The 16,576-nt window shown below is 35.0% G+C and overlaps 2 protein-coding genes across 6 annotated transcripts in view; one reads left to right on the plus strand and one right to left on the minus strand.

Annotated features, from left to right (window-relative positions):
* Positions 1-886: 886 nt before the first annotated feature.
* On the minus strand, positions 887-15,594 carry LOC138324695 (UDP-N-acetylglucosamine transferase subunit ALG14-like). 2 transcript variants are annotated; one of them, XM_069269740.1, is made up of 5 exons: positions 15,293-15,591; positions 9,143-9,291; positions 7,276-7,398; positions 1,783-1,842; positions 887-1,664 (listed from the first exon to the last, which is right to left on the minus strand). In XM_069269740.1, exons 1-5 carry the CDS (start codon positions 15,426-15,428, stop codon positions 1,494-1,496), a joined length of 639 nt encoding a protein of 212 aa, XP_069125841.1. In that variant the 5' UTR covers positions 15,429-15,591; the 3' UTR covers positions 887-1,493. The 2 variants fall into 2 exon arrangements, with proteins under 2 accessions (XP_069125841.1, XP_069125842.1); XM_069269741.1 differs by lacking the exon at positions 1,783-1,842 and having other exon boundaries at positions 15,293-15,594.
* A 124-nt stretch (positions 15,595-15,718) lies between these two features.
* Positions 15,719-16,576, plus strand: part of LOC138324696 (sperm flagellar protein 2-like) — a 31,660-nt gene continuing 30,802 nt past the window's right edge. For all 4 annotated transcript variants that reach the window (XM_069269742.1, XM_069269744.1, XM_069269743.1 and 1 more), the window contains exon 1: positions 15,719-15,860. In XM_069269742.1, coding sequence (XP_069125843.1) covers positions 15,803-15,860 — 58 coding nt within the window. In that variant the 5' untranslated portion in view covers positions 15,719-15,802. The remainder of the gene's footprint in view (positions 15,861-16,576) is intronic.

Raw genomic sequence — 16,576 nt, forward strand, 5'->3', positions numbered from 1 at the left:
AATAATCCTGCTCCAGTCCCAACGATCCTGCTCCAGTCCCAATGTTCCTGTTCCAGTCCCAAGGATCCTGCTCCAGTCCCAACGATCCTACTGCAGTCCCAATGATCCTGTTCCAGTCCCAAGGATCCTGCTCCAGACCCAATGATAGCAGCATATCCTCTGTGCTTCAATTTGGGACAACAAGCACAGCAGTTGAATTAAGTTAATACAGTTATAGTTTACTTGGCCATTGTTGAAAAACACTGTACATTAACCATGTTTTATTGATGTTTCTGGTTCCTGTCTAGATGGTAACCCCATTGTCTGTTTGTTATAATGGATCTGCTGTCAAAGAATGTCCTTCTATCCAATCGTTTGCTTTTTCAGTCCTTCTTTGGACTGTTCTTATACTTGTGTGGTAGCTTTCCTTTTCCAATCAAAGGAGGTGAAATGGATCCAAAGACATAGTCAAGAAACTTTTCAGGGTGTATTTTGTAAACTATGTACCTAAATTGAACTATCTCTGATTTTTAGTATATATAAATATATATAGACATCCTAGATTTTACAGTCGTGTTGATGTATCATTATCTTGATTGCTGTAACAAATGCTGACTACAGAACGTTGATACACAGCATTTGAATAATACAATTTTATTCATAAAGCATTGTTTTTCTCACCAAACTTCACATGCTGGTTGAGCATCATCTATATTTATAGAATTAGTGCTTCAGCATTACTGATCAACACCTGAGTCTCCATTACTATTTATAGAAAATCTTTGTTTCATTTTATTTCGGAACAAATTTTTGATAAAATTTAATACATCTTACAGGTAATATTAGGAATGTTCTTTTTAGTTCCACAAAGGGGAGTAAGGGAAATATAAACAATAAAATCACAGACTTGCAATTGAATTATTTATTTATTATCAAAAACAGAAAAGAAAAACATACCATATAGTCAACAAGGGCCCAATGGGCCTGAATCGCTCACCTGCTATCTGGTAATTTCATCGTTCACACTTAAGACATAAGAGAGTCAATAAGAACTTTTATGTATGATCCAGGTAATATTAGGTGTCTAGGCCTCTTGATTCTTGATAAAAAGTTGTTTTAAGATTTAAGCCTTTTTAACCCCTGTGACCTTGAATGAAGGTCAATGTCATTCATTTGAACTAAACTTGATAGCCCTTTATCCCAGTATGTCACAGTCCCAATGTAAGGTCTCTAGGCCTCTTGGTTATTAAGAAGTTGTTTAAAGATTTTAGCGTATTTGATACCTGTGACCTTGAATGAAGGTCTCCAACTTATGAGAAGAAACTGATTATTTGGAAAAGTTGATGTAGGACGGAGGGATGGATGCATGACGGATGCCGCATCACGGCATAAACTCAGTTGCCTTTCCGGCAGGTGAGCTTATAATATTAATAAATAAATTTTAATTCAAAAATACAAAATTTATTAATGTATACATGTCTATAATCTCCATAGCAACAACTCATTAGAAGATCCTATACAAGGCGGCCTATATATTTACATCTTGGGTAGCGCTTCTGTAGGCCCTCCCACTGTACAAACATGTCGTCTGCTATATAGTACAGAAGTTTTGCTGACATTGACAGAGTCTGTACACGACAAACACTTTCTACATAGATAATCTGGGTCTTTCCGAGAGTTAATATCTGAAAAAGACAAAATGATAATGTCAAACTTTCTCTAGAAATTAGGACAGATATTTAAAAAAAGAAGGTTTCTCAGGTTCCTTTTATTTCATCTGATCAAGAAAATCCACTTAGTTACCTTCAAAACAAACCCAGCTATACAGATTGGTACACAGGTCCCTGGGCCATTACAGAGAATCTGAAAAAGGGGAGATAATTATGGTAATATACATGTCCCAATATGGTGGTGCTGTTTAGTTGTTTAGTACATTGTACTTTGAACCATATAGTATACCATTGCAGTAGTGTACTATCAACTCTGGCTAGATAAAAGGTGATCATGCCAAAAGATCTAACAGATGCCAACAGAAACCACCTTTGTAGAATGACCATACACATCCATTTTAACCATATAATGAGACCATCTTCTAAGTTTGAAAAATGACCTCATATATCTTGACTTTGTAGAGAGACTACATCCAATCTATGTAAAAAGAATCCATCTTAGTGACCACATTCATGCGGAACATTTAAAAAGCATACTTCAGTGGATTCATTTTTTAGAAATGCTCCACCGCCGACAAAGCATAAACAATACTCATGATTTGAACAATATTTGGTGTTTAATCATGAATATATATGTCTTATTTGCACAAAAAAATATAAGATCATTTATTCTGCTTTTTGAGCATCAGCAATCAGTACTGCATTCTACATAGGACATAGTGCCACTGAATTTTTTCGGGAAGCAGTTAATTATTTTTAATATTTTTATCTTGAAGTAAAATGAGAAGTTCAAACTTTACAATGGTGGTAATAATGTAAAAAATAAGCAACTTTTGTAACAAAAAACACTAATTCGTCTGCTCCTGTTTTTTATAGAGGAAAAATATCATTTGTCAGCAGTGTAGCATTATAAAAATGTTTAAGTTTGAATCTTATGGCCTTTTCAAGACCTTTTTAGTCATTTTCAAGGCTCCATTGAAATCAAATTTAGGTTTAATCAATACAACAAGAGATCCCAGAGGGATCTTGGCGCCCACCAAAGTTTGATCTACGTCTGACAATGGAAAGAGGGATCTTTTCTCTGCTTTTCAAACTTTTTCAAACATACAACATATATGAAATATGAAACAGATCACCTCATTACTTTTTTAGAAATAGCAGTAACAAACTTCAACTATCAAAATCCAAGATGGCTACCTGTTGGCCATCTTGTTGACCGATTGGTCCTAAAATGCAATATACACAACTAAGGTCCTAGGGGAACATACAATAAAATTTGAGAGAGATCGCTTCAGTACTTTCTGAGAAATAGCGGTAACAAACTTTAACTATCAAGATCCAAGATGGCGGTCTGGCGGCCATCTTATTGACCGATCCGTCCCAAAATACATTATGCACAACTAGGGCCCTAGGGGAACCTACAAATGAAATTTGAAAGAGATCCCTTCAGTACTTTCTGAGAAATAGCGGTAACAAACTTTGGCTATCAAATCCAAGATGGCTACCTGTCGGCCATCTTGTTGACCGATCGGTCCCAAAATGCAATATGCACAACTTAGGCCCTAGGGGAACCTACATATGAAATTTGAAAGAGATCCCTTCAGTACTTTCTGAGAAATAGCGGTAACAAACTTCAATTGTCAAAATCCAAGATGGCTGCCTGGCGGCCATCTTGTTGACCGATCCGTCCCAAAATGCAATATGCACAACTAGGGCCCTAGGGGGACCTACATATAAAATTTGAGAGAGATCCCTTCAGCACTTTCTGAGAAATAGCGGTAACAAACTTCAATTGTCAAAATCCAAGATGGCGGCCATCTTGTTTACCGATCCATCCCAAAATGCAATACGCACAACTAGGGCCCTAGGGGAACCTACATATAAAATTTAAAAGAGATCCCTTCAGTACTTTCTGAGAAATAGCGGTAACAAACTTCAATTGTCAAAATCCAAGATGGCGGCCTGGTGGCCATCTTGTTGACCGATCCGTCCCAAAATGCAATATGCATAACTAGGCCCTAGGGGAACCTACATATAAAATTTGAAAGAGATCCCTTCAGTACTTTCTGAGAAATAGCGGTAACAAACTTTAACTATCAAAATCCAAGATGGCGGCCTGGCGGCCATCTTGTTCACCGATCGGTCCCAAAATGCAATATGCACAACTAGGGCCCTAGAGGAACCTACATATGAAATTTGAGAAAGATCCCTTCAGCCCTTTCGGAGAATTAGCGGTAACAAGAAATGTTAGGGGACGGAAGTACGGACGACGGACCACGGACAAAAAGCGATTTGAATAGCCCACCATCTGATGATGGTGGGCTAAAAATCAAATGCAATGTCGGCTATAACTTCTGGAACAGTAGCTTTATTGATCATTTACCATCACTGATGATTATGAATGAAGAAATATTTCCTTAAAGTTCTAGAATGTGTCGAAATCAGAATGAGAACATGGTCCTGAGTCTGGAATTAAAAATCTGGATTTCAAGTAGATTCGCCCACAACACGTTACATGGCAAAATTTAATCAAATGTTATAATTCAAATTTTGAATGAGAAATCAATGTCATTTTAAAACATATTTTTAAGGACTTTTCAAGGCCAAACTCGTTATCTAAAGACTTTCAAAGCCTGTGCCCACTATGAATTCTTCCCCAGTGGAATAAACACAAATAGAATGAACTCAAAGTACTCAGGTGTCATTAATTTATACTTATCTAACATCCATCAATCCTGCCTTAATCACAAGATATACTTTTGGCATGTAAAACTAACATCTGCGTGATATATAGAATCAAAGCCATCAACACGGCGACGTAGATAAAATCAGACGAACGATCTATAAACAATAAATAAACAAATTGTATAGCAACAGAGACCAATCTCTGATCGTAATCAAATCTAATTAGTACTCTGTTTGAGGTGATTAGTAGTCTCTGGTTGGACATCAAGCTGTCAATAGTTACGCTATCGCTGTCTGGCTAGCCTATAAGACATTCATCTTTCTATTAAATAGCACCTACATATCATTTAAAGTAAGTATAGTGTAATCAGGCGTGGAAACTAGACTTATATACGACACGTACCACTGTGTTGTAATTCCAATGATCACCTGATTACAGTAAGGGTGAGGCGAGTCTTTATTAATCATGCGTTGAGTCTTCATCAACGGAGAACATGAGGTTCTCAAACCTTAAAGAGGTGATTAAACACAGCATGCTAGCTCTGTCTTACCTTCATTAGTTAGGAAAGCCTTTATAAGTATAGGATTTATCTCGTTTACAAGATGAAATAATTACCTGTCCAGCCACGTAGGTGTTTATCTCGCACTTATCTAACCATGCATGACATTTTTTTTTTCTAGCTCGATCCCTGAAAATCCTATCAATACACGAGGTCACTGGTCAATATAGCAACAAGGATTAGTTTAATTGTTTTATTTAATTTCCTGTCAACAGTGTAGATCATATGAATGCAACCTCCCTGAGGTGACATTCAAAGCTGGGCTGTTCATGTGTTATGTACTGAATGTATATATACTGAACATTAATATATCAGTATATGTTGTTTCATCAAATGTGCATGTAGTTGCATTGCTGAGTGTGCGTGTTCATGGTGAGTGTGCATGCAAGTACTGAATGTGCATGTGAGTGCTTAGTATGTAGGTAAGTGCTAAGAGTGGAAGAAAGTGCTGATGGTATTACAACTGATCACAGAAAGACATATGACTTCCACTTTACCTTTTAAATCAATATTAAGGACAGTTTAAAAGATATTGACAATATCAAATATTTGTACAAGATATTACCTCAATTAGAACTAAATTAAATCATCACAAGGACATAGTCATTCAGATCCCCCGCCAATGGAGATATCAAAGCTGAAGTAAGTTTGATTGTGGAGACTTATGTGTATGAAAAAAAAACAGGAAAAAGGAAGTTGAGCTAAACCAAGATGGAGTATAATTCAAGTAGAGCGGGGCTGCAATTGTTGAATCAGGTATACAGCCTTGACATTTATATTAGACTATATATACAAAGATGGGTGGAGTTTTGCAAAGTAACATTTAATTACCAATTACCATGATATTTTCAGCAATGTTTCCATAGTAACGAAAAAAGTACAAAAAATGAAAACCTAAAAATAGCAAACGGTACTACTAGACCATAAAAAGAATGTGTCTATGAAGTTTCGTGGAAATTTCTCTGCTGGTTTTAGAGTTATGCTCCGGAAATGAACCTGCTACAAAAATATGATATTTTCAGCAATGTTTCTATGGTTACAGAAAAAAGCACAAAAAAAAGAAAACCTAGAAATAGCAAAAAGGCACTACTAGACCATAAGAACAATGTATCTATGAAGTTTCATGGAAATATCTCTGCTGGTTTTAGAGTTGTGCTCTGTAAACGATTCTTACACAAAAATCTGCCATTTTCATCAATGTTTCCATGGTTACAGAAAAAAGTACAAAAAGTGAAAACCTTAAAATACCAAAAGGCACTACTAGACCATAAGACTAATGTGCCTATGGAGTTCCGTGCATATATCTCAACCGGTTTTCCAGTTGTGCTGCGGAAACGAACCTGGTACAAAAATATGATATTTTCAGCAATTTTTCCATGGTTACGGAAAAAGTGCAAAAAATGAAAACCTTAAAATAGCAAAAGGCACTACTAGACCATAAGAACAATGTGTCTATGAAGTTTCATGGAAATATCTCTGCTGGTTTTAGAGTTGTGCTCCGGAAACGATTCTTACACAAAAATCTGCCATTTTCAGCAATGTTTCCATGGTTACAGAAAAAAGTACAAAAAGTGAAAACCTTAAAATAGCAAAAGGCACTACTAGACCATAAGACCAATGTGTCTATGAAGTTTCGTGGAAATATCTCTTCTGCTTTTAGAGTTATGCTCCGGAAACAAACCTGGTACAAAAATATGATATTTTCAGCAATGTTTCCATGGTAACGGAAAAAATGCAAAAAATGAAAACCTAAAAATAGTAAAAGGCACTACTAGACCATAAGACCAATGTGTGTATGAAGTTTCGTGGAAATATCTCTACTGGTTTTAGAGTTATGCTCTGGAAACCATTCGTACGGATGGACTGACAGACGAACAGACGGACGGAACCCATTTGTATATCCCCCGCCAACTTCGTTGGGCGGTGGATAAAAATAAATACATTCATTAAAGATGCTACCCCTCTGAGAAACGGTATTTTTTCTCTATCAAAACCAGGAGCAGACGAATTACAGTGTAGTACTTTTCTTCAGTTACAAAAGTGACTTATTTTACACCATTACCACCAGTGAAAAGTTTGAGCCTCAAAGTTTTCTAGAAGATAAAAATATTAAAAATAATTTAAAAATGCATCCCAAAAAATGTTGCATCCAAAAAATGTCCATGACACTATGTCCTCTGTGGAATGAATCACTGATTGTGCATCCGCCAAAAGCAAAACAAGTCATTTTATATTTTATTTTGTGTTACTTAGACATTTACATGAGTAAACACTCATCATTGTTCAAACAATTAGTATCGTTTATGCTCTGTCGGCAGTGGAAGCATCTTTGATAAAATAATCCCCAAATGTCTATGTTTGATCAATACAAATTTACTTACTATATTTGGATTGATTTTGAACACCAGTGGAAAAGAGACCAGTGTGGCGTGTAATGTGGATAGAACAGTTGTTATCCATGACTGTCTCACTTCTCTACTTCGTGGAATCTTGTGGATTTCATACTGAAACATATTCAGAAGATGAAAGTTACTGATATTCATAATGAACTGTTCCAGTCTTTCAAAATACAAGTTGCGTGAATGAGAGTAAGCTTATTATATGCAGAAAGCTGCCTAATTATTTCTCAAAAAGAAAAAATTTCTCCCCTCTGAGAATAATCAAAGTGCCAAGGCCACTCATAGATGCTACGAATGAAGGACTCAAACAAAGGAATAAAGAAATTGGTTTTTCATTTTAATATTGAATTTAGTATACTAATTAAGTGTGCAGTGTTGAATTTTGGAGTTAAACAAAATATATTTACGGTATACCGTATTTGTTTCATGATATTTAAAGTTGATTCAAGAACAATAAGTTGAATAACTCATTTTCCTGAAATAAATTTCATATTAAAATTATTTCTGAAATAACGATTTCAACACCAATAAAACCGGTCAGAATCTGAGTTTCATTTTTTATAATTCTTAACAATTACTAACATTATCAATTTCATCTTCTCTTCAAAGACAAAAAAAAAAAAAAATCATAAGTTAATATAGCCGTATCTTCATATCCATTTAACATTTAAGAATATTTTCGTAAAAATAATAACATTAGAAATATTACGATTTCCGGATATATTTTGGTTTCCTTTTTAGAAAATAACATGGGTTGCTTTGACGACTTTTGACTAATAAATCATGGCCAGATACTTTTGCCAAATAAAAGGTACGTTATTTCGTTACGTATAAAACTCAGATTTATTTTAAATTCACAAGAACGCTAGCCATCAAGAAAACTTCATGTGATGTATTGGACTTTAGCAAGTCTTTGTAAGCCTAACAGTAACTGGTTGGCAAGATATTATCGTGTAGAACATTTTATCGTGAGTTTTGCTTTGCAGACTTTTGACTTATAATAAAACATGGCCATATACTTTTGTCAAGTAAAATGTACATTGTTTGGTTACTTATAACACTCAAATATTTTGAATTCATAAGAATGTTAACATCAAGAAAACTTCATGCAATGCATCGGACTTTAGCAAGTCTTCGTAAGGCTACCGTATATTACACGGCAATATAAGTTCATTTGTCACTTTAAGTTGCTCGTATATATATAGATCTGTATTATCATTATATATGTGAGTTTACGTTGATAAACTTTGTACTTTTTCCCTTTCAATATAACGCAGTTGTCGATAAACAAAAGACACAACTACCAGTGACAGATCAAGGGAGAAACTATTAACTTTTACTGCGCAATATTATCATCAGATATAGTTCGTCAATGCAACCAACACAAAAAACTTTATAAGCGTTATAAGAACTTTCTTTTGCAGTTACCTTCCTAACATTTGATTACAATAACCAATCAGCAGCATGAATTATGTAAAATTTAAATAAACATACACAATCCAAAATCCACCGAAAGTCTGCCACGGAGGAAGACAGCGAAGAAGACGTTGTTCGTGATTTTCAGGAGACTACTGATCTCGGAGTAATACACTTAAAAAACTGGTCTCCATCTATGGTGTATATGTATATACAAATTCAATGTCTGTGGTTTTGAATATTGGGGTTTTATTTTTTCATACCATAAAGTATTACATGAAATGAACAAAACAACTTTTAATTTTCATCGCAGAGTGGTTTCATTGTTGTGATGTGCACTGGCTCGCCGAGCGTACCTAAGAATGCTGTTTCACAGCATCAAAAATATCAAATTCATATCAAAATTAACAAGATTCCTATTTCTTTCACTTACATTTTTAGAATTATCTTGGCCTTTTTGGGTTTCAAAGTCATGAACTTTGCCTTCACTCATTTTGTCTGTGACAGCCATAACATAATGTCTGGGTGTATAGTGTCGTCCTAAACCACTCATCAGGGTCAAAATCTCCTTAGTGTGTCCACCTGGAACATTAATACAAAGGTCATAGGTCACAAAGGGTAACTTAACATAAAATATAAATGTCACAGGTCATAACAGGTAGCACAACATCAACATTATAATAATAGGTCATAACAGATAATGTAACAGGTAACATAACATCAACATAATATAACAGGTAACATAACATCAACAGAATGTAACAGGTAACATTACATCAACATAATATAACAGGTAACATAACATCAACATAATATAACAGGTAACATAACAGCAACATAATATAACAGGTAACATTACATCAACATAATATAACAGGTAACATAACATCAACATAATATAACAGGTAACATAACATCAACATAATATAACAGGTAACATAACATCAACATAATATAACAGATAACATTACATCAACATAATATAACAGGTAACATTACATCAACATAATATAACAGGTAACATTACATCAACATAATATAACAGGTAACATAACATCAACATAATATAACAGGTAACATAACATCAACATAATATAACAGGTAACATTACATCAACATAATATAACAGGTAACATAACATCAACATAATATAACAGGTAACATAACATCAACATAATATAACAGGTAACATAACATCAACATAATATAACAGTTAACATCAACATAATATAACAGATAACAACATCAACATAATATAACAGATAACATTACATCAACATAATATAACAGATAACATTACATCAACATAATATAACAGGTAACATTACATCAACATAATATAACAGGTAACATTACATCAACATAATATAACAGGTAACATAACATCAACATAATATAACAGGTAACATAACATCAACATAATATAACAGGTAACATAACATCAACATAATATAACAGGTAACATAACATCAACATAATATAACATAATATAACAGTAACATAACATCAACATAATACAAGAGGCCCAGAGGGCCTGTATCGCTCACCTGGTTTGTAATGCCTAGTAAGGTTCATTGTTTCTTTTCTGAAGGAATTTGAATATTTACCTCTAATTCCCCTATTGGGCCCCACTCTTTCTGCTCAAGAGGGTTAGAGCCAAAAATTATAGGAATTCTGTTAACCCCAAGGATGTTTCTGGGCCAAATTTGGTTAAAATCCAAGCAGAACTCTAAGACTAGTAGCGATTTATAGGATTTACCTAAATTTCCCTATTGGGCCCCGCCCCTCCTGCCCCCAGGGGGTCAGATCCAAAATTTATACAAGTTTTATTCCCCTTCCCCCAAGAATGTTTCTGGCCAAATTTGGTTTCAATCCATGCTGAACTCTAGGACAAGTAGCGATTTATAGGATTTACCTCTATTTCCCCTATTGGGCCCGCCCCTCCTTCCCCCGGGGGGTCAGAGCCAAAATTTATATAAGTTCTGTTCCTATTCCCCTAAGAAAGTTTCTGGCCAAATTTGGTTACAATCCATGCAGAACTCTAGGACAAGTAGCGATTTATAGGATTTACCTCTATTTCCCCTATTGGGCCCCGCCCCTCCTGTCCCCAGGGGGTCAGAGCAAAAATTTAAACAAGTTCTGTTCCCCTTCCCCCTAGGATGGTCCTGGCCAAATTTGGTTACAATCCATGCTGAACTCTAGAACAAGTAGCAATTTATAGGATTTACCTAAATTTCCCCTATTGGGCCCCGCCCCTCCTGTCCCCGGGGGGTCAGAGCCAAAATTTATACAAGTTCTATTCCCCTTCCCCCAAGGATGTTTCTGGCCAAATTTGGTTACAATCCATGCAGAACTCTAGGACAAGTAGCGATTTATAGGATTTACCTCTATTTCCCCTATTGGGCCCTGCCCCTCCTTCCCCCGGGGGGTCAGAGCCAAAATTTATACAAGTTCTGTTCCCCTTCCCCCAAGGATGTTTCTGGCCAAATTTGGTTACAATCCATGCAGAACTCTAGGACAAGTAGCGATTTATAGGATTTACCTAAATTTCCCTTATTGGGCCCCGCCCCTCCTGTCCCTGGGGGGTCAGAGCCAAAATTTATACAAGTTCTAATCCCCTTCCCCCAAGGATGTTTCTGGCCAAATTTGGTTACAATCCATGCAAAACACTAGGACAAGTAGTGATTTATAGGATTTACCTCTATTTCCCCTATTGGGCCTCGCCCCTCCTGTCCCCGGGGGGTCAGAGCCAAAATTTATACAAGTTCTATTCCCCTTCCCCCAAGGATGTTTCTGGCCAAATTTGGTTTCAATCCATGCTGAACTCTAGGACAAGTAGCGATTTATAGGATTTACCTTAATTTCCCCTATTGGGCCCCGCCCCTCCTGTCCTCGGGGGGTCAGAGCCAAAATTTATACAAGTTCTGATTCCCTTCCCCCAATGATGTTTCTGGCCAAATTTGGTTACAATCCATGCAGAACTCTAGGACAAGTAGCGATTTATAGGATTTATCTAAATTTCCCTTATTGGGCCCCGCCCCTCCTGTCCCCGAGGGGTCAGAGCCAAAATTTATACAAGTTCTGTTCCCCTTCCCCCAAGGATGTTTCTGGCCAAATTTGGTAACAATCCATGCAGAACACTAGGACAAGTAGCGATTTATAGGATTTACCTCAATTTCCCCTATTGGGCCCCGCCCCTCCTGTCCCTGTGGGGTCAGAGCCAAAATTTATACAAGTTCTATTCCACTTCCCCCAAGGATGTGTCTGGCCAAATTTGGTTTCAATCCATGCAGAACTCTAGGACAAGTAGCGATTTATAGGATTTACCTCAATTTCCCCTATTGGGCCCCGCCCCTCCTGTCCCCGGGGGGTCAGAGCAAAAATTTATACAAGTTCTGTTCCCCTCCCCCCAAGGATGTTTCTGGCCAAATTTGGTTAAAATCCATGCAGAACTCTATGACTAGTAGCGATTTAAAGGAAATGTTGACGGACAGACGGACGACGGACGGACGGACGGACGGACGGACGACGGACGACGGACGCCGCGCCATGACATAAGCTCACTGGCCCTTCGGGCCAGGTGAGCTAATAACAGATAACATTACATCATCATAATATAACAGGTAACATAACATCAACATAATATAACAGATAACATTACATCAACATAATATAACAGGTAACATTACATCAACATAATATAACAGGTAACATAACATCATCATAATATAACAGGTAACATTACATCAACATAATATAACAGGTAACATTACATCAACATAATATAACAGATAACATTACATCAACATAATATAACAGATAACATTACATCAACATAATATAACAGGTAACATAACATCAACATAATATAACAGATAACATTACATCAACATAATATAACAGGTAACATTACATCAACATAATATAACAGGTAACATAACATCAACATAATATAACAGGTAACATAACATCAACATAATATAACAGGTAACATAACAGCAACATAATATAACAGGTAACATTACATCAACATAATATAACAGGTAACATAACATCAACATAATATAACAGGTAACATAACATCAACATAATATAACAGGTAACATAACATCAACATAATATAACAGGTAACATTACATCAACATAATATAACAGGTAACATAACATCAACATAATATAACAGATAACATTACATCAACATAATATAACAGTACAATATAACAGGTAACATACATCAACATAATATAACAGGTAACATAACATCAACATAATATAACAGGTAACATAACAAATAAATACATAACACATCAACATAATATAACAGATAACATTACATCAACATAATATAACAGGTAACATAACATCAACAGAATATAACAGGTAACATAACATCAACATAATATAACAGGTAACATAACATCAACATAATATAACAGGTAACATTACATCAACATAATATAACAGGTAACATAACATCAACATAATATAACAGGTAACATAACATCAACATAATATAACAGGTAACATAACATCAACATAATATAACAGATAACATTACATCAACATAATATAACAGGTAACATTACATCAACATAATATAACAGGTAACATTACATCAACATAATATAACAGGTAACATTACATCAACATAATATAACAGGTAACATAACATCAACATAATATAACAGGTAACATAACATCAACATAATATAACAGGTAACATAACATCAACATAATATAACAGGTAACATAACATCAACATAATATAACAGGTAACATAACATAACATAATTAACAGTAACATAACATCAACATAATATAACAGATAACATTACATCAACATAATATATAACAGTAACATACATCACATATAACAGTAACATTACATCAACATAATATAACAGGTAACATAACATCAACATAATATAACAGGTAACATAACATCAACATAATATAACAGATAACATTACATCAACATAATATAACAGGTAACATTACATCAACATAATATAACAGATAACATTACATCAACATAATATAACAGGTAACATTACATCAACATAATATAACAGGTAACATAACATCAACATAATATAACAGGTAACATAATATCAATATGATAGTGTAGTCTTTGTTTTGTTCAATTTCAATCAGCCATCTTCGGCAGGAGAATTTGTATTCTTCAAACTTGACTGGTTGGGTTTGTGTATTGATCCATACATATATTGATATTATACCTGAATTATATCTAGTGTGTACTGGTACATGACAAATAATATAGTGTCATTTGTAGAACCAGACGAAATAATATTTTATCCAGATCATCATTCTTCTATTGATTTAGTAATCAATGTGCCAAAATTACATACACTGTAGGTAACGTTATATCGGTTTATCCTTATGAGGTACCACACATTAATTATCTGCCATGACCATACTGTTTGACCATATCAGTTTAAGTCGACATTAAAATATGCATTCAATCTATCTTTAATCAGCCGATCAAGGTGTTAAATTACCTGTAAACACGTGCCTCACACTGGCTTGGACAGGCCAGTTATGAGGTGTCAAAGCGAGCATCAAAAGCCAGCCGCTGGGTCACAGCAAGTGGGTGTGATTACATATTCAGCTCCAGCCAAAACAATCCATGTGTTGGGTAATTAAACAATAGATACGTAGCTTTTCATCAAGTTAAAACTAGTAATTTTAGAAGCAGACAATATGCAATCGGGTTTTGGACATTCTGACAGTCACAGTGCGATTGTGACCTAATTTTACAAACTGAATGTAAACAAATATTTTCAACAGCCGTTTCGTAAATGCAACCAGACTTTTTTTAACTAAAAAGTTAATAAATAAATTTATGTTTGTTATGAAATATAACTAAGATCTAACTAGATTTTCTGTGGTTTAAAAATGTCGATGTAAATTATAGGCTGCGATCGTGAACGGTGCTGTCTGGGGCCTTGTCCATGTGCACATATGCATGCGGCTTCTGCTACGCAATTAATTATAAATTCACAAATTAAATGCTCATGTTTACAAGAAAATGATTGAATAAATTATCTTCAGGAAACTAAATACTTTTCCTATAGATTTTCTGCCTTACATTGCTTATGCCAGGTACATCGGTACTCAAAACTGGTTTTTACCGATTTCAACTCGGATAGTTCGAACTCACAATTTTTTCCTGAAGCTTAATTTCGGATAATTCGAACTGGTCCATCAATATTTATTTAATTTTGTTCGAACTAACCGAAGGTTTACCGTTTACCGTATATAAGATAAGAGGTGTGTGCAGATCTTTAAGGGGCTTCAAGCGCTACGTTTGAAATATGTGCCTTGAAGTCCTCGAGTGTGGTGCATTGTGTACTGATGCTACAAGGAAGAGATTCCCTTGTGCTATTGTTTGTGGGAAGAATGAATATTTGTATGTGTCCTTTGTAGCAGAGATTTGTCTGAAGGAGTGTGGTTTTGAGTGCCTGGTATGAATTGGCTTATATCAGCTGTAGAGTATGATAAATGTCCCTTCATCTCTTCCCGGAAATGATAGAAACACAATTAAAAATTAAACGTAACGTACCCGATCCAACAATCACGAGTACAGTCGCTTCTTTTGAAGATAGAGTTGATGATGAAGGTCTTTTCAGTGCGATGTAAATCAAAGAAACGAAGAAAATTAAAAGTGTGACAACTGCAAGCAGCCATGTGTTCTCCATGTTTACAACTTGCCCAATTCACGATAGTCGCGATCTCATTTCGCATATGAATAACTTACATGCGGTGATTACCATAATTAATCAATCTTAATACTAATTTTACATCAAGATTTTAAGTATGATACAATTAATCAGTGCCGCTGAAAAACACATATAATTAATTTGAAGTCGTAATAAACTACCGAAAACCCTTACATATCGATACCCAATGAAAAGTTCGAATACATTTTAAACTATCCAATCAAATAACTCGTATTAGAAACGTACGGACCATAGTTACTATGGGAATGACCAGTGCGACAACATGGCCGACAAATCATGATAGCAAATAATCTAAATTTTGTGTAAGAAAAATATCACACTAACTACTGAAAATGACGGAAATTTTGTGCAGATGGCTCAACGATGAGCTGTCATTATCTCAGAAAGTCGGTGAGTTCAACTGGAAAGCTTCATTCAAATATGTTATTTAGAGGCATTTATATTATACAGTAGGCCTATCAGCTGATGTTTACTTGTAGACTACTATATACTTTCCGAAAATGTTAAAATGTCATAGAACTTAATGTAAGAAAATTAAATACATGTGTGTACTGTCTGTGGAAGATAATATTTGTCCTTTTCATATTTTGACTATCCTATCTACATATACATTACTACTTCATATTTTTTATTTTTTATTACTTGAGTATTTATGGGAGTATTTATAACTCAATGATACACAAATGAATGAATGGTTATTAGTGGATATCCGTGTAGTAAGTCCCAGTGGAGCTACCTGGTCACTGATGATTGACCCAGTCCAGTTCTGCAGTATATACATCAGAATGTGTGTATTAATGTAAATAACGAGAAAAGAGATTTTAATTATTAGAATGCAAGACATCAATACAAAATGAAAAGAAAGTTTTCACAATATTACCATCTGTTTGTTATTACCGTATATGATCCAATAATTGCGCAGGGCGTTTAAAAAATTGAAAAAAGGAAAAGGTGCTTCATAATCATAAGACAAAATTGTTTCAAACCGATACAGTTTTGATAATTTTGGTCTTATGCCTAAGCTTTGAAATGAGGCCTCAAAAAGCCAGGGGAGGGGAGCTTATAGGGACATGGCACTTATTTGATCGAATATGTTAAATAGGCAT

The sequence above is a fragment of the Argopecten irradians genome, chromosome 6 (genome assembly GCF_041381155.1).
Source record: "Argopecten irradians isolate NY chromosome 6, Ai_NY, whole genome shotgun sequence".
Lineage (NCBI taxonomy): Eukaryota > Metazoa > Mollusca > Bivalvia > Pectinida > Pectinidae > Argopecten > Argopecten irradians.